At 36.7% G+C, this 24,693-nt stretch overlaps 1 protein-coding gene across 1 annotated transcript in view; it reads left to right on the forward strand.

Annotated features, from left to right (window-relative positions):
* Nucleotides 1–24,693, forward strand: part of LOC126979744 (uncharacterized) — an 84,116-nt gene that overhangs the window by 50,542 nt on the left and 8,881 nt on the right. Inside the window, exons 4-7 of the mRNA XM_050829253.1 lie at nucleotides 316–517; nucleotides 11,106–11,187; nucleotides 17,565–17,664; nucleotides 23,600–23,756. Coding sequence (XP_050685210.1) covers nucleotides 316–517; nucleotides 11,106–11,187; nucleotides 17,565–17,664; nucleotides 23,600–23,756 — 541 coding nt within the window. The remainder of the gene's footprint in view (nucleotides 1–315; nucleotides 518–11,105; nucleotides 11,188–17,564; nucleotides 17,665–23,599; nucleotides 23,757–24,693) is intronic.

Below are 24,693 nucleotides of genomic sequence, written 5' to 3' on the forward strand. Positions count from 1 at the left end.
ATCCTTTTTTAAATAAAAATATTTGAACTTGTATATTGTGTAGTAGTAATTACCACAGTACTTTAAATATTGTAGAGAATACATTTTATATTGAAGTCAGTATTTTAAATGATAATTTCATAAACATACGCCTAACATGTCTTAGTATAATCAAACATCGGAAAGCGAAAAAAACACATCCTGAAACAGGCCGTAATTAAGCAGCCACTAGGGTTTCGGAATAAGTAAAGTGCTGTGAGAATCTCTGCTGTGTGGCCCATATCCTGATTGACCAGAGAAGAACGTATAAATATTAATACATATTTTATATTCCAGGTATATCCCATTTGTCAGCTACTTCCAGCCAAGCAAGCTACCCACCAGCTAATACCGATGACCAGGGCGCTTACAACAACGACAACAAAGACTTCATGGGATATGAAACCAACCAGGCCGGGACGTATGCCTACAATGATGAACTATACGGAAATGGAGACGCAAATGATATAAATGATCCATCTAACATCGATATGTCGAGGTAAATATATTTTCACTATTATTGAAGTGAAAACTCTTTGAGAAGAACTGAGCACTTTATTTAAACGCAAAGAAAAACGCTTAAGAAGATTATATAAATAAATATAATAAATAAAATAAAGATTGGCATTCCAATTACAAAGTGTGACAATCGCGTCAAAAGCAGTGTGATGGGCGCATAGTCGTTCCAATGCAATGCACTAATCTTAGAGTTTCAATCATTCGCAACAATTCAGGAGTGGTAGTATTGGGTCCTAACGGACATAACCGAATTAGGCCGGCACGCCCGGAGAAATACCACTCCCCACTTGAAATCGGCGTGAAATAGTGGCTTTGCCGCTGTGTTTAGTCCGGTAAGTGGGATATCCGGAGGCCTTACCCCTCCAATACAAATGGTAGCATAGATTAAAAATATAATACTCCAGGACAGTACCAGACTATTCCGCCCCGCGTATTCTGGAGGAGGCAAACCTGTGTTGACTCGGGACAAACAGAGCAGGAAGCTCAAACCACCCTCCTCCACATTCGCTGTGGACTTGTGCAACATCAGGGGGCTTCGCTCAAATTTAAATGCCATTCACTTCCACCTGGAGACGGGGAAGCCGGCCCTGCTCTTTTTAACCGAGACACAGATATCCTCTCTGGCTGATTCATCTTTATATTTGATTTATCTTTCATACCGGGGGTATAATTTGGAACACTCCTTTATACCGCAGGCTGGCGTGTTCGTTTACATCAGGGAGGATGTCTGTTCTTGACGCCTGAGTTTTATTGAAGGACAGGCCTATCCATCATCTGGCTGCTTCTTCTTATGCTTGAAGTACAGTTCAGACAGGAAACTGTTCGGCGAGCTGGATGGCATTTCTACAATCGTGCTTAGAACGTGTGCCCCTGAGTTGACGCCGGTGCGAACGCGTTTATTCCGGCACTCTTATTCTAAAGGCGTAGTCCCTGACTCATGGAAGTCAGCCCTTGTCCATCCGATCCAAAAAAAGGAGACAGTTCGGATCCGGCAAACTACAGGCCTATTACTATTACCTCCCTGCTCTCCAAAATCATGGAGAGCATAATTAGCCGTCAGCTCTTAGTATATCTAGAGGGTCACCAGTTGATCAACGATCGACAATACGGGTTTCGCCATGGTCGGTCGGCAGGTGATCTTCTGGTATACCTAACACATAGATGGGCAGCGGCTATTGAAAGCAAGGGGAAAGGCCTGGCAGTTAGCCAGGATATAGCGAAGGCCTTTGATCGTGTATGGCACAAAGCGCTCCTCTCCAAACTTCCATCATTTGGGCTTCCCGAGAGCTTGTGCAAGTGGACCTCCAGCTTCCTCACTGGGCGCAGCATACAGGTCGTTGTCGACGGATATTGCTCGAACCCGAAGCCCGTGAATGCTGGAGTGCCCCAAGGCTGTGTGCTGTCTCCCACGTTGTTTCTTCTGCATATCAATAATATGTTGGACACCTCCAACATTCATTGCTATGCAGACGACAGCACTGGTGATGCCGTATACACTGGCAATAAAGGTCTCTCTCGGGAAATCGTCGACCAGTGCCGGGAGAAACTTGTGTCTTCTATCGAGTCCTCTCTTGAGAACGTCGCGGAATGGGGAAAATTGAACTTTGTTCAATTTAACCCCCAGAACACTCAAGTTTGCGCGTTTACCACTAAAAAAACCCCATTTGTCGTATCACCGCTCTTGGACAACACTTCCCTCAAAGCCTCGCCTAGTATCGGAATACTGGGTCTCGAAATCTCGAGCGATTGCCAATTTCGTGGTCATCTGGAAGACAAAGCCAAATTGGCTTCAAAGAAACTGGGCGTCATTAATAGAGCACGGCAATACTTCAAGCCGGCCCACATACTAGCGCTCTACAAAGCGCAGGTCCGGCCACACATGGAGTATTGCTGTCATCTCTGGTCTGGCGCACCACAGTATCAGCTCGATCCTTTTGACCGCGTGCAACGCAGAGCAGCTCGAATTGTCGGGGACACAGTGCTATGTGAACGGCTGGATCACTTGGCGTTGCGTAGAGACGTCGCTTCATTGTGTGTCTTCTACCGCATTTATCACGGGGAGTGTTCCGAAGAGCTGTTTAACCTGATTCCTGCCGCCGATTCCACCTTCGCACGACACGCCACAAGTTAGGATATCATCCTCACCATCTGGATGTGTGGTGGTCCTCCACAGTGCGGTTTTCAAGGAGCTTTCTTCCACGTACTACAAAGCTGTGGAATGAGCTTCCTTGTGCGGTGTTTCCGGGACGATACGACATGGGTACCTTTAAAAAAAGCGCGTACACCTTCCTTAAAGGCCGGCAACGCTCCTGTGATTCCTCTGGTGTTTCAAGAGATTGTGGGCGGCGGTGATTACTTAACAACAGGTGACCCGTACGCTCGTTTGTCCTCCTATTCCATAAAAAAAAAAATCTGGCTGCGTGTACACTGCGATGACCATCCGCGAATCTATGCATGCCTGTATAGATCCCATAATGACACACATCCAAATTGCTACAGATTCCGTGTTGGAGCAGGTACTCACTGCAGAGCGTGTTTCTTGGCGATTTTAACGCCCACCACGCCAAATGGCTCACGTACCACCGATCATGCAGGGAGATCTGTTCACGACTTGACACTTGACAGGTCAGCAGAGTGGGATGACATGCGGTACTTTTTTGCATCCTACCCATGGAGGCAGATCTGTTTTTCGCTGGGTGATCCAGATGCCGCTGCTGACGCTGTTGCTGATGTGCAACAAGACTGCAAAGTATGGAACACTTCATTTCATCCTGCTCTGTGCATATTGGTGGCTGGTCCCAACCATGGTTTGACCGCTCCTGCAAAATGACCTCTCGCCGAAAGCAGGAGTGCTATCAGGCTTGGGTGAATGGATGAAATTTAAAAACACTACAATCATGCCTCCAGGTCCCTCAACAGAGTTATTGCTGACCCGAAGACGAAGCACATTGGCAGAATTGGCGAGAGACTAGCACGCCTTTCCTCGGAAACTCGTGCGTTCTGGTCGCTCGGCAAGCCTGTCCAAGGAAAGTTCTGCCAGCCAGCCATTCCGCCATTGCACAGGGACGATGACCCGCTGGCCCATGACGCGAAAGAGGAAGCCGATCTCCTGGGCTCCCTCTTCCATCGCATCCAAGTCGACTCTGGATAACCAAGGTGCACCAACACCGCAAATTTGGCGGTGCGAGTCATATATGCCGGAGGTAAAAATCCGGCATGGCGCCGTGTTTAAGGCGCTTCTCACCTTGGATATTCATAAATCGAGCGGGCCCGATGGCATTCCCCCGATAGTGCTGCGGACATGTGCTCTGGAACTGGCGCCGGCCCTTACCCGTCTTTTCCGGCTGTCCTACTTATCAGGCGTAGTCTCGAAATCATAGAAAGCGGCTTTAGTGCACCCGATCCCTAAGAAAGGTGTACACTCGGATCCGTCTAACTACCGCCCCATTGCCATTACCTCCATTTTCACCAACGTAATGAAGTCGATAATCAACCGCCAGCTCTTGGGATACCTAGAGGTGCACCAGCTGATTAGCGACTGCCAGTACGGTTTCCGTCAGTCGCTCAGCTGGTGATCTTCTTGCATACCTCACCCATAAATGGGCGCAAGCGGTTGAGTCGAAGGGAGAGGCGTTGGCGGTGTGTTTGGACACAGCGAAAGTGTTCGATTGGGTATGGCATAAAGCTCTGATAGCGAAACTGCCATTCTATAGGCTTCCCGAGAGGTTGTGCTAATGGGTCACTAGCTTTTTGGCCGATCGGAGCGTCAAGGTTGTTATCAACGGTGCATGCTGCATGCAGTACTTCATTATAAGCCACCGCCTGCAACTAAATAAGGCGCAAATTCGGCCTCACATGGAGTACTGTTCTCACCTCTGGGCGGGTGCTCTCCAGTACCAGCTTCTTCCATTTGACCGCATAGAACGAAGAGCGGCTCGAATCATCGACGATCAAGTCATCTCCGATTGGTATGATTCTTTGGCGTTGCGTAGAGGTGTTGGTTCTCTCTGCATCTTCTACCGCATTTATCATGGGGAGTGCTCAGAGGAGCTGTTCGGGTTGATTCCAGCGGCCGAATTCGTGCCGATTACGTGCAAAGTATCACCCGCATCACGTTGACGTCTAGCATTCCACAACCGCGCGTTTTGTAAGAAATTTCTTGCCTCGCACAGCTACTTTGTGGAATGCGTTACCGGCTGCGGTTTTCCCGAACCGATACGACTTAGGTACCTTCAAGAAAAGAGCATACTCCCACCTTAAAGGCCGGCAACGCATTTCTTGACACCTGATGTTGCGGATGTTCATGGGCGGTTGCCTCACCTCTCCCCACCTTGCCAGTTTGCCCCCTCTTATATAAAAAAAATCCAATCGCCTATTAAAATGTCAAAAACGTCCATTCTTGCTTATTCTAGAGGCATATGAGTTGTTGCAATTTTTGTTTTATTATATTGGTACACTCTATTATAGGTAGATTGGTGAAAAGTTCTTTCGTTGCTCTCTTAAAGTTTCTCAAAGGTCTCTCAAAGCTTCAACAAAATTGTAAGAGTCTTTCACTTGAGCACTGGTGTTTTCTTTAAGAGGTGTCAGTACTTTATCAATGTCTTGGGCTAGTTTGTAAGTGGGTGAGTCAAGTTGGCTCACTATTTGTCTATTAAGACCACAATAACCTGTTAGGGTTGTTTATTTAATGAATTTTAGGCAAAAACCATACACTTTTCGGGGTTTACTTCAAAATTTGGATATTGAAGAATTGGCGAACAGAGTTCTGCAGCATACACGGTTAAAAAGATTAGATAATTAACTGACATAGATACGGCGCGACTAGTATACTTTAGTTATTTCCATAGTATTATGTCCTATGGTGCACTGCTATGGGGCAGCGCTGCCGATATTAATACACTATTTGTCCTGCAGAAGAGGGCTATTCACGCTATTTATAACCTAGGTCCTAAAGAATCAATGAGAGCAAAATTTAAAGAAATTAACATCTTGACTATTGCTTCTAATATATTCTTGATAATGTAATGTATGTTCATAGTCACATAAGTGAATTTGCGTAAGTATTACATTATTCAAAAAGAATTGATATAAAACGTTTGTATGGTGAACGTTACTATAACATAAATGTCTTTCTTAATGATACCATGGATTGGGAATGGAGCGACCGCCCTCAGGCTATTAAATAATAGGTTTAATTGTACAATATTACTTAGTAAACATATTTTTGTGATGAAAAAACAATTCCCCCCGAGTTTGTTGCGCCCATTCATCTCAGGTCTAAGCCATTCGTTTTGGAATGGGTGGTAGTTTTTTACTTTCAGTAAGTGATGTCACATCCTATTTTGATTAAAAATATTTGAATTTGAATTTTTGAATTTGCACACAGTGGTTTAAGATATTATGTCAAGATTGAGTATTTTTGCATGTTTGTTTATCATTAACATTGTTGAAATATTGATTATTTGTTCGTGGGAAATTTTCAGCGCATTAGTAATATTTAATCCCTTATTCAATACCTCTACGGTTGGTTCCTCTAAAGTTTGTTTTGATAAATTGACAACTGTGCGATTGTTTTGACATTCCGCGGAATTGGTAGTTGCGGTCGGATAACGCAAATCATTTTCAACTCGTGTTTTGTTGTTTACTAGTTCTTCAAATTTCTGAATTTACCTAGCTTTATACGTGTTAAATTTATTGTGTGCAATACAAAATTACACGCGTTTTTACCCTTTGTATTTCTAGTATTTCTTATAACATTTTGAGTCTTATGCATAATTAATCTTAATAATTAATACAATGATGTAATCTTTAATTTATAAAGCGCTTGAAAATCCTGAATTTGAATCTGTCAATTTGATAGGCTTTTCAAATAGCCTGTCAGATTCAATTATGTGTTGGCCATTACCATTGTACAATTTGCCAATTTTTGTACAATTTAAATTCATTGTCGCCCTTCTACGAGAATTGAGATAAATATGTCCTTTGTGCCTCACTTCACTTCCATTAGTGTCAACATGGAAATTTATTGATATTATGCAAAGTTGCGATAAGCTCAATAAATAGACATTAGTTGAAGTAACCTTATTAAAGTGAAAGCTCCTTTAGGTGCGATCAGTTAAAGCAAAATTATATCATCTTTATATATAAAAAAGTGTGTGTGTGTACTTGTATGCACGCAAGAAGTTATACTTCTTAGGCCAAAGCAAACATCCTTAATCTTTTTTTATTCCTCGTGCTATTCTGCGTTTGGAGAAAGAACAATATTGCAAAAGTCTTGCAACGATGGCTTGGACAATTAATTATTAAATAACGAATACCGGCTTGAAACCTTTGCCTATTCTTATAATGGACGAAGAAACAAAAAAAATACTTCCTGTCACATTGCGATGAATTCCTAAACTACCAAACTGATTTTAATCAAATTTTGCACATTATGTGCAGAATTAATTTCAAATCGTGAACCTTAATATTTTATCATTTAAAATTTTATTTAGGTGTGAATAATTCTACGAGATAACTTTTTGGCGCTCTTTTTGCCAGTTCTGCTGTGACATTTCATTACAAGAACAGGGAAAAACCAAACAATTGTTGAAGTGAAACTTCTTTATCGAAGTATGAGATAAATTTTATAGCAAATCGTCACGATTTTCAGTTACGCGCCATTTTGTTTTTTTTTAACCAAGATGGCCGCCGCGCAAAATTATGATTTCAACATTATGGATATCGAATCCGAGGTTATCGAGGGTGCAGAGAACGAATTTGGGATCATTATTGAAATCCAAGATGGCTGCCGCGCAAATTTATGATTTCAACAATATGGATATCGTATCCGAGGTTCTCTAGGGTGCAGAGAACGAATTTGGGATTATTCTTTTTAATCGAAGATGGCCGCCGCGTAAAATTATGATTTCAACCTCAGAATAATAACGCTTTGAACGAGAATAGGTCCATGCAAATGAAGCAGTTTCAATGTGGTTGTTTAACATACGTTTCCCGCCGCGTCAGTGTCATTCTGTCAACTTCCAGGACAATCAGTGCGAGAAATTTAATTGAAAAATGACTTACTGTGCAGTGAAAGGGTGTCACAAAGCATCTTATAATAAAATTTTGAAAAGAAAATCACATTTCACACCTAAATACTATTTCACAACTTTTAATTTAAGCTAACACATTCGTCAAAACAGCAAAATATTTTGTAAACAAAACAGACGTCATTAAAAAAATATGTTGCCAGCTATGAATGGACTATATACCCGTTGTTTCTCCGCTGGGATGGTTTTTTTGTGTTTATTGGTAGATAGTGAAAGGAGGCTATAATCTACAACGCCACATGATGTTATAAGTATTCAAAGTCAAAGTCCAATAATCTTAATTAAAACCTTAAAATCTAACGTTCGCGAAATTTTTACCTTAAGGGTTGGGAAAACCTCGCCTTAAACTAAGCGCTTTGAATAGTCACTATAAATATTTATTTTAAATTACTGAATTTACCATATGTTCGGAAAAAATTGTGCTCGTGAGAACATTAACGGCAGCTCTTTTTGACCGACTTCAAAAAAGGAGGAGGTTCTCAATACGTCGGTATGTAATTGAAGTGAAACTTCTTTATATAGTATTGAAACATATATTGATTTATTCATTATAATCTCTAGATTACAACGGTATATTAAGTTAGAAATGGTCTAACCGGAATACTTAGAAATATGACAAAATGTGAACATCAAAATAACCTAAAAATCAGATAGAAATGCTAGTAATAAGTAAGTTAATTACGTAATATCTTGACATAAAACAAAAACGGCCATAATTAAGTAGGGGTGTAAGTAGTATTATCTGATATCACAATAAACAGAGCCTGTACGAAAAGTAAGGATACAGCTGATAAAAGATGGTTTACAATGATGCACAGAACAAAAATGTTCATCACACAAGTATATTAATAGTCCCAGGCGGGTGTACACCGCACGACATTTTTTTTTGGCCCACTGGATATAGTGATGTTTATTAATCGTATTATGCTAGTAAAATTGTAATTCATTTATTATTGTCAACAGGCCATATTTAATTGTAAAATCTAACCCGGTTCATGAAATTATAATAAAAAGGCAAACACTTGATACATTTCCTGCATACAGTTGTGGTCACCATGGCAATAAAATGCGTACAATGAAACATTTGTAACATTCATGTGAGAAAATTAAAATATTACTGCAAAACGTGGTGGTAACAGTGATTATCTGCTTTTGAAAAGTAACAAATATCTATTGGATCCATGAACCTCATTACAATTATTGTTTTAGAGGTTAAACTAATTTACCATTAAGTACAAAGTTAAATATTACCATGCAATGGAATAAAGTAGCATAGACAAAGTCTATATCTGTGAACTCACAGTTCACATTTTGATTTTTACGTTGTCAAAACGGAATTCCGTACTTATCGTTTCTTTCGAGTTACGTGAAATTTTATTTTGCATTATGATAATTATTTAGTTTATTTCATAGATTTTAATATCGCATTTACAGCATATTATACTCCAGAGAGTCGTTGTGTAAATTGTGCAGTACGATTTCATCGTAATGTGCGATAACATTGATTAGTGTCTGAGATGCCTGGAGACTTGAACTGGGCCTCCGGAGAACACAAAATTTTGTTCAAAATAAATACCTTCTACGGGGTAGGATACATTCAAGGCACACAAGTGCCTTAAAAACTTATCGACTGGTTGACTCATCGATTACTAATACTAGAACTGCTCTTGCCGGATACTGTTGCAATGGTTTGGTGGGTAGACATTCTGTTGGTTGCTGTGACCATGAAATATCTGTTGGGTGGTATTTAGGGCAGGGCATCAAGATGAGATTGAGCCACCTGCGTCGTTTCTGGATAAGATTCAAATATAAAACATGATAACTATTTGACTAATATATGACTAATAAATATTTATACTATATAAACAATGTGTTTTTCTTCCTATGATGAACAGTGTACAAAACCTTACCTCAATAATATTTAGATGAAATACTTATTTTATTAAGACATGACTTTGAAATTATAATGATGGTTGTTAAGTATTTTTGGCAAGCTTTCTGGTATAGTGGTTATAGTGATTGCCCTGACTGCTAAACTGAAGCATTGGGGTGTCGGTGTACACCCGCCTGGGACTATTAATATACTTGTGTCATGAACATTTTTGTTCTGTGCATCATTGTAAGCCATCTTTTATCAGCTGTATCCTTACTTTTCGTACAGGCTCTGTTTATTTTGATGTCAGATAGTACTACTTACATCCCTACTTAATTATGGCCGTTTCTGTTTTATGTCAAGATATTACATAATAGCTTATTACTAACATTTCTATATGATTTTATGGTTATTTTGATGTTCACATTTTGTCGTATTTCTCAGTATTCCGGTTAGACCATTTCTAACTTAATATACCGTTGTAATCTAGAGATTGTAAGGAATAAATCAATATATGTTTCATTACTATACACCACATTTCGAGGTGGGCCTAAACGTCGAACAAAAAAAATGTCTCATTTGTTCTCTGCACCCTCGAGAACCTCGGATTCCATATCCATAATGTTAAAATCATAATTTTGCGCGGCGGCCATCTTGGATTTCAAAAATGATCCCAAATTCGTTCTCTGCACCCTCGAAAACCTCGGATTCGATATCCAAATTATTGAAATCATAATGTTGCACGGCGGCCATCATGGATTTCAAAAATTATCCTAAATTCGTTCTCTGCACCCTAGAAAACCTCGGATATAGCTGGGAACGGCGCCTCTATCATATCGCTTTTTGTTACATCGAGTTTCAAAAACAACGATTCTAAAGAACTTCTTTACTTGCACTTCAAAAATTGTTCCAACAATAATTAAATACGTGCTGTTTTTAAAAATTGCCTGAGTAAAAATTGAAATTTAATCTAATATGAAACGTGCAGTCATTTGACATAAGTTTGACAAAGTAGTAATTACAGTATCGCGATTGGCGACGAAGTATAAACCGGCTACGTTTGAAAGCGAACAGTTGCTTAAAACGTAGTGGATTTCGGCTATCTCCGTTTTTTACAAGATAATAGCCGTCATCTGTCCATCTGTCAATGACTTCACGTTTCATACAATCGAATGAATCGCTTTTTTCTTAGAGTGTTTGATTGATCTTACAAATATTGGAATCAACGAAAAAGTATTTGAATTTTGAAATGACTAAAATTTTAATACTAGGTTTTGTTTAGTGCGACGGTTACCAGTTTTGTTTCGCATTGTTAGTCTTGCATCAATTTATATATTATTATTATAAATAATAAGCATCGCCAAAAATATCTGCTCTAAATATTTATGAGGAATCATGTGCTCTAGATTATCATTAAAATCATAAGAGTTACTATGCATCTGAGTACCTAATGTGAGATTTTTACCAACTCGATCTCGTAAAAGTTAACTACGATTTGTATGGTGTCGAAAGAGCGCCATCTAGTGAAAGTAGAGGTAAACATGAGAGACGCCATAGCAACAAAAATGAAATAATTATATTCACCATTAAGTTATTTGTTTCAGGTTTGGGCCCGGCGGGCAGAAAGTTTCATATCTCCCCTCAAAGAATAACTATTACAAGAATCAGATGACTAACAATTATAAGGTATGTAATATCCGTTAACATTATTAATAGAGCAGAAACATGCATACTGAAGAATAGGCCATAAGATTGGCGGAGCACTACACATAATTGTCTGTCTGTCTGTTGTCGATAAACTCAAAAACTACAGCACCGATTTTGATGCTGTTTTCACCAATAGATAGCTTGATTTTCGAGGAAGGTTTTAGTATAATTTATTTAGTTTTTGTATACATTTACGATATTTATTAGAGGTATAGGAAGTTTTCAACGAAAACTCTGTTTCAACTGATTGAGATATAACAAAATAATGTAAGTGTGTTAGAATTATGTACCATATGTAGGTCTATATAAAAGTCCGCGGTGGCATATGTCTATCTCTTAAGAATATATCCATGTAAATACTTTAAAAAGTTGGCAATTATAAAGCGGTAATGTAAAATCAGTCAAATAAAAATATTATATTAATCCTTAACATTAAATCATTCAGAAAACTTTTTTGTTAAATTTTTAACTCACTAACTTTGATTGCATACATCCGATGGCTTTAGACTACAGTATTCCCAAATACTTGTATCATATTTTTTTTCGTTTGATAGAACAGCGTCTGTCGAGTCAGCTAGTATTGTATATAATCGACTACAGCGCCACCAACTACCAAATTAAACTGTAACTAAAATTCCGCTCAGTATTATAATAGATACAATTTAAAATATAAATATATAAAAGATATTTTTTTTATATAATCTATATATATATATATATAAATGAATTGCTGTTCGTTAGTCTCGCTAAAACTCGAGAACGGCTGGACCGATTTGGCTAATTTAGGTCTTGAATTAATTGTGGAAGTCCAGGGAAGGTTTAAAAGGAAGGAATAAATAGGAAAATGGTTCTAAATTAAATAAAAACAACAAATTTGTTTTTCCTTTGATGTGTCCATACATAATTTCTATGAGAGAATTTATTGACGCACGGTTTGACAGTTCTGCTGTGAAACAATTTCATTACGACAGCAGGGTGCATATTTTACGAAGTAATTTTTGATGTTATGATATATTATTGACAAATTCATATAAACACATTATTTTATTTATTATATACAGAACAACGTCTGCCGGGTCAGCTAGTAAAAGATATATTTTTTTATATAATAGCTAATAAAATGGTCGCATAATGCCTTTATTTTATTTACGGTATGTGTGCATTGATAAATCTACTGTATTTTACTTTAAGTATGTACTCAATAACTATAGCTATGTTTTTACTTATAAATTTACATTTTTTTGACTTACTCGTCTGAGGCATTTAGTAATTGACGTTTGTGTATTTTGTTGCATCACTGTGCATATATTGTAATTGAAATGATTTGTAAGATTAAATTGAAAAATAAGAACTTGTAACAACATTCTGTTTTGAAAAGAGCAACCATAGAGTTCTTTTCTCGTTGTTTTCTAAGGAAATCTGCCTTCCGAACGAGCTGTATGAAAAAATTACATATTTCAAGTGTAATGACTTAATGAGATTTACATACGAAATAAAATATTATTGTTTCCTTGTTTGTTATGCAAATAATGTTTATTATAAGATAAATATAATTTATAAAATTCTCGTGTCATGGTGTTAAACATTGAACTCCTCCGAAACGGCTTGACCGATTCTCATGAAATTTTGAGTGAATATTGGGTAGGTCTGAGAAACGGACAACATCTATTTTTCATTCCCCTAAATGTTAAGGGTGGTCCTCACGAAAATTTTTTTTGAAATTTGTTTGATTTTGAGTCAGCATTACATAAAACAAAAAATACATACATTTTCAAATTTTCACCCATCTACGATCAACAGTTACTTTTGTATCGCGATTTTAATATCGGCAATACAACGTTTGCTGGGTCAGCTAGTATTACTATATAAATGATTATGATTATTAATATTTAATCTCAATAATAATAAGTAAATTAGCTTAAAACAATTTAAAAATAATAATATAATGAAAAATTGATTAATAACAGTTATAATTGTCCCCATCTGTTAGAAATTATCATTTGCTTGTATTAATGTTATCATATTAGCATGGAAATGGTGACCTACATTCAAATAAGTGTAATTAATTGGCATTAGCAAGGGCTCTTGTATCCCTGATTTGAATATCTAAATACATAATCAAATTGTTAGAAATAAGGCCTTAATTTTCAATTTTCAGTACATTTATTCTCTAATAGATTATTAATTGTAATAATTTAAACATGACACTTGAACACTAGACACGTGTAAGTACTATGATATAATTACATCAAATTTCTGACGATAATATAATCAGATTGGAATAATTTTTCATTAGCGTTATTCTATATACCTCTTGTACATTACTAAAAACTTCTGCCTGAATATACGCAATAGCTCGCTCAAAATAGGAAAGTTAGTGATTATTAACGTGAGCGGAATTTGTAAGCCAATAAACGAAGACGAGGGCATGTATACACTCGAGTTTTAGAATCGCCATTCCCTTGAATGATGTATAGAGCTTTTTTTTTAATGAAAATAAGGGACGAGACGAGCAGGACGTTCAGCTGATGGTAATTGATACGGCCTACGCATTGCAGGGCTGCTCAAGATGATTGAAAAACTCAAAAATTCTGAGCGGCATTACAACTGTGCTCGTCTCTTGGGTGGGATGGGACATATTCCATAATATATATATATATATATATAAATATAATGATGCTAATAATTTACAAATTAAATCACATTAGGTACGTATAAAAGCACTTGCGGTAACTGAAAAATTCGTTGAAGCCCCTTTGAGAACAGGAATGTAAAATGAAACGAAATTCCGACAACTTTGTTCTACATTTTGTTGTCTACAAATAAAAAAGTGTGGACATTTCACAAGACAATCCCACTGCGAATTAAATTCCTTCTAACTTGAATTTATTTTAACTTAAAAGTATTTTATAATGTTTTAACCAGGGGCGTGTATACCATAAATATCCAAATGATTTGAGTTTTCTTTAGTGTTAATTCCGCCAATATACGAGACTCAAATTGAATTTGAGTCTCGTGCCAGATTTTGGCAAGACAGCACGTCCTGAAGATGCCTCATGTAGAGACGAAACACGTGTCGAATTGTTTAAAGACAAATATTAGCGGAATTAACACTAAAGAAATCTCAAATCATTTGGATAATTATGGATTTTCGCAAAGTAACGCCTACTTCAATAAATTTTCTAAAATAAAAAAACGAATTGAAAATCCCTTAATTAATAATATAATAGAGAATTATTACATGGTAATTAGATCGTATTAATAACAGATAGTATTACGTCTTTTTTATTCTGTTGTAAGTTGCTGGAGTGGGTGGCTAATTTTGCCAGCCCAGCTCCTCAAGGTAGTTTATCACACCTCTGATGTCACCCGTGACCTCGGGGAGTGTCCTCGGTGATCCTAAGTGTCAAGGCCACACTCCTAAATTTACCATAATATAGACAATTAGGCAGTGCCTACCTCGTTAGGAACCTACATAAATATAGCACTGTTATTCTATAACCACCAAACTTTTATTGAGTACCCACTCATTAAATTTTACCTAACTCTAGATACTAAATACCTACCAGTCCAGTCTCCAGATAGTGTTTTCAGATATACAACTTCAATATTTAAACCTCAAAACTTAGATCTGTCGGTAGCGCAACCTACCATGCTAGAAGACCAGTGCACGCCCCTGATTTTAAGGTTATTTATCGCTATAAATTTTTTGTCAACTAATATTATTATCAACATTAAAATGGTCGCTAAGTACCTATATTTATTTACAGTGTGTGTGGATTGATACATCTACTGTACTCAATAACTCTAGATCAAACTATGTAATTTACATTTTTTTTTACTCGTAATTGATGTTTGAGCATTTTTATCACTTTTTTTTATAGAATAGGAGGACAAACGAGAGTACGGGTCACCTGGTGTTAAGTAATCACCGCCGCCCACATTCTCTTGCAACACCAGAGGAATCACAAGAGCGTTGCCGGCCTCTAAGGAAGGTGTACGCGCTTTTTTTGAAGGTACCCATGTCGTATCGTCCCGGAAACACCGCACAAGGAAGCTCATTCCACAGCTTTGTAGTACGTGGAAGAAAGCTCCTTGAAAACCGCACTGTGGAGGACCGCCACACATGCACGAAGTGATGCATTTGCACCACGCATAAACCTACACAGGTTTCTGTGGCGCATCTTAGTCTTAAGTTTTCATTGTACTCTTTTTTTTAATATGAATAAAAAAAAACATCGAGATGGTGGGGATGATATCATAACTTGTGGCGTGTCGTGCAAAGGTGGAATTCGGTGGCAGGAATCAGGTTAAACAGCTCTTCGGAACACTCCCCGTGATAAATGCGGTAAAAGACACACAATGAAGCGACGTCTCTACGCAACGCCAAGTGATGCAGCCGTTCACAGAGCAGCCCGAGCAGACCTACAGAGCACAGTAGGTCCCGACAATTCAAGCTGCTCTGCGTTACATACATTGTAATTTAAATAATTTGTAAAAAGATGAAGCTGTAAATGTAAATTTAGTGGCAATGAGGTTGACTTCTTCTCATTCAAAAAAAGAAGCTCAAACTTTTCCGAAGTGGCAGTTTATATTTTATATTAGAAAAGAAAACTTCTGATATTCATAAGTGCAATTTCCTTGATCTACACGAATAATGTGACTTTGATTTGATTTGATTTAAATAATTTAATTAATTTTGTGTTACCAAATGTTTATATTACTTATATGTTTACTACAGACCGACCTAATTAACAGAGCCCCGAATATCATCATGAACATTTTATCTAAGTGGTCTGGAGAATTTATAATTAATATGTAGCGACATTTTAATTATCATTTAAAAGATTTTCTTCCGTTTTACTGAGCTTTAACATTTCTTATTTGCTTTTAAAATAACAAAATCAAACAAAATGTAAGTAAAGTAGTTATTAAATCTTTTATTATTTATCATTTGTGTGTGTTTAATTTTCGATATATTTATACTAGCCGTTCCCGCCCGCTTCGCTGGGCGAATTTTAAAAGGAAATAGATTAATAAAGGAAAGTTGGAATTAAAAAAATAGGTAGCTATAAACCATCTTGGATAAATTTCGCATCGAATGGTGGTAGTGTCATGTCGATACTTCAGGATGAAGCGTCAAACAAAGACCATTTTCATTCATCTTGTTACAAATACAATAAAAAAAATAAGTAACTATAAACCATCTAGGATAGATAGGGATATATATATATATATATATTCGAGTCACCTTTAGCATACGCTTGGAATATCATTTTTATTAATTTCAAATGATTAATCTCTTTAAAACTCTTTATCCACCACTTAAATCCTGTACTGCAGTGACCACGTCCTTATCGTCTTCGAATCTACTGTTTCAAATAATCCTTCAATCTTCGAAATAGTATTTACTAGATTGATTGAAAAAAAAAAGCAACTGCGAATCTATAAGCCGAAGAATTATCTTGATAGAACAAAACAATTTTTGCACGATTTCCTTGTCAATTCTTACAAATTTTCGTTACGCAGTTTTGTCTATTTTTTTTTTGGATATAAAGAGCCAGTATTTTTTATGAAAATAAGGGATGAGACGAGCAGGACGTTCAGTTGATGGTAACTGATACTCCCTGCTCATGACAATGCAGTGCCACTCAGAGTCTTGAAAAAGCCAAAAATTCTGAGCTCTGTTAAGTCTCATTTGCCCAGTAATTTCACTAGCTACGGTGCCCTTCAGACCGAAACACAATTATGTTTACACATTATTGCTACACGGCAGAAATAGGTGCCGTTGTGGTACCCATAATCACGTGTTAACAGTAGTTCATTGGTCGAGATATTTAAAAAAGACCACTCTGTTACTATCCCAGAAAGAAAATAAAAAAGCCCAAGAACTTTCTTTCCTAAAGACTCGCCTTAAAATTATTAGGGGTTGGAGATAATGGTCTCTTCCAAGTCACAGACAGTAAATTTATTTCTGGATTATAATGGTGAACGTTTCATTCATAGTTATAAATAAAGCCATTAAATGTTAGGACACATGTGCTAACAGTTCCAAAGAAGTTCGAGGAATTTTCAGTTTTAGTTATTTTGAGTATTTTGTAATCCTTAAGCGTCCATGAACTAAAAGTCGAAATCTTTGTTTCTTCGTCTTTAATGTATTATTCCATTTTTTAAATTCTAAGCAGGTTCCATCATCTGAAGTGTAGTAAGATTAACTCCATTTCGTTTAATTAGCATCAAATTTCCTTAATTGCACAGTACTTTTATTCAAATTTGCTGGAATTTTCGAAAAAAGTACATTTGTATTCGCCCCAGTTTTTAGCACTACTTAAAGGGATTATTATTTAATTTTTCAGAATTTTCAAAAAATACCAGCATCTTCAATGATCCTGAACAACTATGATCCGTTCTACTCTCCACTGCTGTCGCGGCTTGATGGGATTTTCGCAAGTCTTGGTAAGTACTAGGATCTATTTTACAATTAAGAAACCTGTTGGAGGCCTTCGCACAAATTTTGCAGAATGAGCCAACCTCAAGACACCACTACAAGCCCCAATTATTTGTCTTATCACTGCCCTTCAACACTACTTCCCTTAATGCTTCATATTCCAGCTCACTTTAAGGCACAGGTTAGACCATATATGGAGTATTGCTCTCAGTTTCAGTTTGTCACACTCCAGTATCATTAATTACTTTAAACATCCGCGTGCGTTACATAGCGTTACATCCGAAAAGTTTTATCATAATGCCAAACTACATATGTAACCCCACGCAACTAACTCAAATATTAACCGCACCATCTAGATGTATGGCGTCCATCCAAAGTGTGGCTTCCTTGCAACTTTCTACTTTGAAATGATATTGGCACCTTGGTAAAAAGCGTGAACATACACTTTAAAGGCCGGCAAATTTCTGCTGCACCGTACACTATTTGTATTTTTATTTGAAGGGCTCCATAACTAGGGAAGTTTAACTAAAACTTAGTTGTGTAAACTTACATTTGGGTTTTCAAGACTCCTGTTCGCTGTATTGAAAGGGGCAAGGGGTTTGGGCAGGGGGTTTCCTCGTTAAAATGGAACTATTACAATTCTAATCAAGTGTATATAGAACCACTTAGAATTGTAATTGTTGACAATGTTCAAACTTCAAGTGGGCTTTTATTTTTATGGTCGCTGATATTTTCTTAGTTATTTTAGGATATAAAGTGATAGTGGAATTTTTACTGAAAACTTTCAACAATACTTTGGAAGGTAAAATATATTTAATAATAAAAACAGAGGATGTGAAAGCTCTTTGTGCAATACAACTTAAGAAGAAAAAAAGAAAGTAAAACATTTATTTCACTAAACACTCACAGGTTATACTTAATATAAAAAGATAAAAGTACAAAAGAAACCAAAAAAGAATGTAATTAAATAGTAATTGATTTAAAATTAGAGAGGCCCATTTCCTGCACTGCACAGGAAGTGCAGTGCAGGAAATGGGTCACTGACTCAGGATTATCTGTGACACGGCCGTGGCTGCCCGTTAATCTTTGGAGATACAGTGCGCTCGCCATATAATAAATAATTCACTTATATATAAATAATTCAATAAGACATAAATATCAATATAAATCTCAATTTATAAAAGACGATAATAATATAATTAGATTTTTTAAAATAAAAAGTAGCATTAAAACGAGCGTATATCTATAATATTGGACTACACCTATATTTTCACCACCAATGCAACCAAAGCTGATCTTGTTTTTGTCGTTCTAAGAATCGTGACTTACATTTCCGACGGTTTGTAATTCACGAAGAGGAGGTGGAAGATTATTCCAGCATTCGGTTGCATTGTAACGAAAACTTCCTCTAAATGCAGCACTATGGTGTTTTAGGACAGCCAATCCATATTGCGAGGCTCTTGTTAAATAAGTGGCATTAAGATCCCCTAGCCAAGACAATTTGCTATACAGGTAGTATGGTGTTTTGGTTTTTATAACACCGAAAAGCATAACTGCAAAGTGGACTATTCTGCGGCAACTCATGTTCAGAACTCCGGCATCGTTCAAAAACGGAGTAATATGGGATCGGGCAGGTATGTCCCAGCAGAAGCGTGCACACGCGTTTTGTACACGTTGTATTGCCACCACGTCTCCGAAATTCAGTTTCGCCAAGATAAGGGAATCGCATAGTCTAAGACGTAGCTGAGTACTAATGTATCTTCTTATACGATAAAGTGTTTTAAGCCGATAGTAACAGTTTGCTATAGTTTTATTGACATATTTTTCGAATCTCAAACTCTCATCAAAAATGATGCCTAGATTGCGAGCCTCAGAAACCCGTTCAGTATTTTTATTGCCAATTTTAACATGAAAATTTAGGCGCTCAGTCTTTTCTAATTGGGAAGGCGTCCCCAGTAGCATATATTTGGTTTTCTCAGGGTTAAGAACCAAAGCATTTCTTTCTGACCATTCTGCTATACTATTGAGATCGGTGTTCAACTGCTCTATAGCCCTAGTGGGAGTGATCTGGATGGAACGATATGTATAACTGAAGGTCATCAGCATACATATGATAGCGGCAATATTGTATGTTCTGTACCACATCTGCACTGTACAGAATATATAGCAGTGGACCTAAAATTGATCCTTGGGGTATACCTCGGGAAAGAGAACAAAACTGAGAAAACATCGTGGTTCCGTTCTCCTGTACAACTGCAACAGCTTGAATCCGTTTTCCTACGTAGCTAGTGAACCACTGCAAGACCGTGTCACTGAATCCATAGTAGGAGAGTTTTGCTAACAGAAGTTGGACATTCAAAGTATCAAAAGCCCGTGAATAATCGAGCAATACCAAAAGTGTAGCTTCTCCTAGATCTTGAGACCCCAAAACATTGTCAACAACATCAATCAAGGCCGTATTTATGCCTCTATTTTTGCGAAAACCCGATTGAAATTTATTTGGCAGAATATTATTTTCTTCCAAGTATTCAATAAGTTGGTTATATACTATTTTCTCCAACACCTTGGATAGACATGGAAAAATACTAACCGAGCGAAGGTCTTTATAGTTTAATACGGTGTTATTTTTCTGTATTGGTCGTACTATTGCCTGTTGGCAAAAGTTCCCGTGCTTATTGAGGTGTTTATAATTTTGTAATGTAAAAACTTGCACAAAATAATATGGGATCAAAAGGTAGTTGGTTGGAGCCAAGTCTGACAAGGACAGAAGATGTCGGAGGGCTTCTAAATATATGTAGGTCCTGTAGAGTTGAAACGGTTTCTCAAGCCATGTGAGGTCTTGTGTTATCATGGAACAGTAATGGTGAGGATCAGTTAACGAGTTTGGCCTGTCTCACTACGAGGTTCGCCATTATTATACGAAGTTCTAGCAGGCTTTATTTTAATACAAAATTACTTAAATTCTTAATTTAATATCAGCATATTGAAGCAAATGTTGTTTGGCTTGTCAAACCATCCTTATTTCTTTGGAAATTCGAAGTACTTTCCCAGTTATTGTAAATTTTGTTTATCTGATCATTAAATTGATCTGCCATTGCGAAAATCAGAGATGATTTTAATTGTTTACATGTCTTTAATGGTTTTATCCGTGTTTTGGAATTCTAAGATCGAATTTTCTTCCTGTTAAATAATTCTTCTAGAAGTAAATATTCAGCATCATATGCCTCAATTAATTCTTTAATAATGGAAGGACCATTTCGGAAAACCAAATAGAAATACTCAGTAGACTATCAAATGTACGTTATGAGGCAAGTCTTTCCAATTGAAGGTTCACGCTGCGTCTTTATTTGCTAATAGTTGAGTCCTTTGTTCGCGGATAATGAACTTATGTCGGCTTCATCATCATCTTCAACTTAACTATCTCAAAGATCTACGAATATGGAGCTGGTATTCTTTAATACGTTTTGTATTTTATATTTCCATGGTGTTCACTAAGTTTGGGTCTTATGAGAAAGCTCATGGTCTCTCAGAGTGCAGAGGGCTTTCCTTGGAGATAACTATTGAGGCAGAAAAAACCTTGAATGGACGCAGTATTCGTAGGGCTCCATAAGATGGACTATCGGAATAGGTTTAATGAACGCAGCGCAGGATCGATCCTCGCGGAAATCTTTGGGCCTTTCTCCAGCAGTGGACGTTTTCCGGGTAAAATAAGCGAGAGATATAAATTATCCCGAATGCATCCATATACGAGTACATATATCTGGTGCTACTGTAGCTTTCTTTCTTTATTTTAATTTCGCGCTCTTTCTGTATCACTGTGAGTGGGATCGAATTGACAATATTATTATAATAATTAGTATTATCCATTAAATTCCTACCTAAAAACAATAATGCTTGAATCCATAATAATACAATGCATCGTAACAAGTTTTGATAACTTCAGCACTGAAAGTTGTGGGATATATTTTCTTAGATTCTTGTCTGAAACTTGCAATAACTAATGGATACTATGAACGTATAACGTATATCGTGAAACACTACCCACTTGATAAATTACTTTCATGTAAACTTGCAAACTTTGATCATGATATATCGAACATAGGACGAAGGAAAAATATTTCTCGAACAGAATAAAAAACGAAAATGTTAACGGAAAATAATTTTAAAAGGTACAAGTTGGATTCACACACGAAGGATTCAGATCCATCTTACAATATTTACTACTGTATTATAAAATCCAAAAAATCTGGTTTTTCAGTAACCATTAAAATAAAAATCAACTTCAAACAATAATATGTTAGAGTAATTGGAAATAATAAAACACAAAAATAACATGTTTACCTTGTTGAATGAACAAACAAATTTAGTCCCATCACCTTTGTTACGTATCTCTTCCGGGGGTAATATGTCACAACAGTCGACCAATCACAGCGCGTCATTTCATGGGACGAGGGTATAAAAAGTGGCTTCCGGCTCATTTGATTCAGTCTCGTGCCAGATTTTGGTGAGACAACACTACCTGAGGATGCCTCGTGTAGAGGCTAAAGACGTGTCGAATTGTTTAAAAACAAATATTGGCGGAATTAACACTAAAGAAAACTTAAATCATTTGTTCAAACAATTATCCTACGAAAAGCCAATCATTCAAGTAACTTAGTACGCTCATACAATTTACAATGCAATTCATAAATCGCCAAGCTACATAGCCCCCCATGCCCCGTTCTTTGCCCCGAGGTACATTCTCCCCGCCACCGGCACGATTGATACACTCTCTATAATTAATACAAGTATTACATATTTCCATGTTGTTAATGAGTAATTAAGATACGAGTTAAGAGAAAATAAATATCACGAAAGTAGTATTGGCGAATCAGCATTTTCCTGTAAAATATTTCCTTAGTTTGATTGTTGCTTAACATTAACAACACAATCGAATACATAACACTATTATATTTTTAAATTACGGATATTAATTTAAAATTAAGACACAGAAAAATAACGATAAACACACTAAAATTAAAATAAGGATTGTGTGATTTTATGAAACCACGGTAAAAGTGAAACTTTTTTTCACATTATAGACAAAATAGCGTGGAGCACTGGCACAAATGAGTAATAGTCTATACTCTACACGGTCAGCTGCTGCGAACTATAGGCGCCGTCCGACCGTCACGCGACATGCAGCACACAAACGAAAAAGTTTGAGACGATGTTATAAAAGTTTCACTTTAAAAACGCGGTCCGATTTGACAGGAGACTAATGGACACTAAATTGTTTCAAAACGGTTGATTGGTCTTCATCTATTCCGTCTCTTTCTCACACCTAGGCTTTTATGTAAGGATACTTATCTCACTTTCACACATGGTTTGTCTATAACGGTAGTATAATAAGTTTATGCTGCACTCACATTAATAAACCAGCAAAGCTTGAGTGATGGTGTTTCCAGAGATATACGGTCCTCTTCCTTCTTATATATAAAATTTTCGTGTCCTGGTGTTTGTTACTAAACTGCTCCGAAACGTCAAAACTAATTTGTTTTAAAATTTATGTGTATATGGGGTAGGTCTGAGAATCGGGTGACATTATTTTTCATACCCTTAAATGATTAGGGTCACTCACACCTAAATATTTTTTTACATTTTTTTTATTTTATTATGATTCAGCATTAAAAAACACATACAACTTAAAATTTTCACCCCTTCTCGATCAACACCTATTTTTATATCGCGATTTTAATATTATTCTATTCCATCCACAGATACGCAATAGATATAGTACGATAAATTTTATGTGCGATATATTTTGTAGGTCTGAGAATCGGTCGTCATCAATTTTTTATACCCGAAAAATTTAAATTAATGAATTTTTTTATTACTTTATATGGTAATACAGCGTTTGCTGGGTCAGCTAGTAAAAATATATAATTCAACCTTAATTTTCAGGTTTAGCACCTCCTGAAGGCTCTACAGGTGACGTTCAGAATACAATGCAGAATGATATGAAGCTGGAGTCATGCAGAGAACAGCTCATTTGTCTGATGTACCAAAGTCCTGCTAAATATGCGCCTTACAGTAATCTTGTGTCTGCACAGTTGAGCAGGTGATATATTTTATTATTTAAGGTGCTGCATGAAAAATATTACATTCTAACCTTAGATCATTTATACGCAGGGGCGTGCATTGGTTACCTATTTGACTTTATATAAGTGCACTCATTTTAATCTGTACGTGCGATGTAAACAAAAAATAACAAATTCAGTTTCGATGAAATGACTGTCGAGAGTACAGCACTACCTCACACCAAAGAGGATGTAAATACTACGTAATAAGAGACGGGACTGCCTAAGTAAAAATTGAAATTTAGTTAAGTATGAAACATGCAGCGATTTGACATAAGTTTGAAATAGAAATAATCACAGTATGGCGATTGGCTACGAGGTATAATCCTGCTAAGTTTAAAAGCGCACAGTTGCTTAAAACATAGTCGATTTCAGCTCCTCTCCTTTTGTTTTTTTGTTGTTATCTTTTACAAGATTATAACCGTCATCTGTTAATCTATCAATGACTGCACGTTTCATACGATCGAGTGAATCGCTTTTTTCTTAGAGAGTTTACGCTGCCTCACACTTCGCTTATTAGGCGTGCAAAACGTATATCTACATGAAAATATTCATTCTTTTGATTGGCAGAAGCTAACAATGTCTCATATTAATTTTTGCCTTCTTATTTATTTATTTACCACACACAGCAACTATCATTACAGGTATTATTACCTAATGCGACAGTTACAAACACAAGAATAACTTATATACAAACAACAAACAAATCAATCTAAAACTAATCATACAATAGCAAAAATTAATAAACCAAACATTACATTAGTAAAAATACATCACACTAGAAAATACAAAAAACTTGAACGTACAACTATTTATCATAACATACTACATATAACAATACCCTTGTGAGTTTAGTCCACGTACGTAAAAATGTCCACTTTGTTGTGGACTTCATTTATATGGCGAAGGGCTCTAGTT

This window comes from Leptidea sinapis, chromosome 4 (genome assembly GCF_905404315.1).
Source record: "Leptidea sinapis chromosome 4, ilLepSina1.1, whole genome shotgun sequence".
In the NCBI taxonomy this organism is placed as follows: Eukaryota; Metazoa; Arthropoda; class Insecta; order Lepidoptera; family Pieridae; genus Leptidea; species Leptidea sinapis.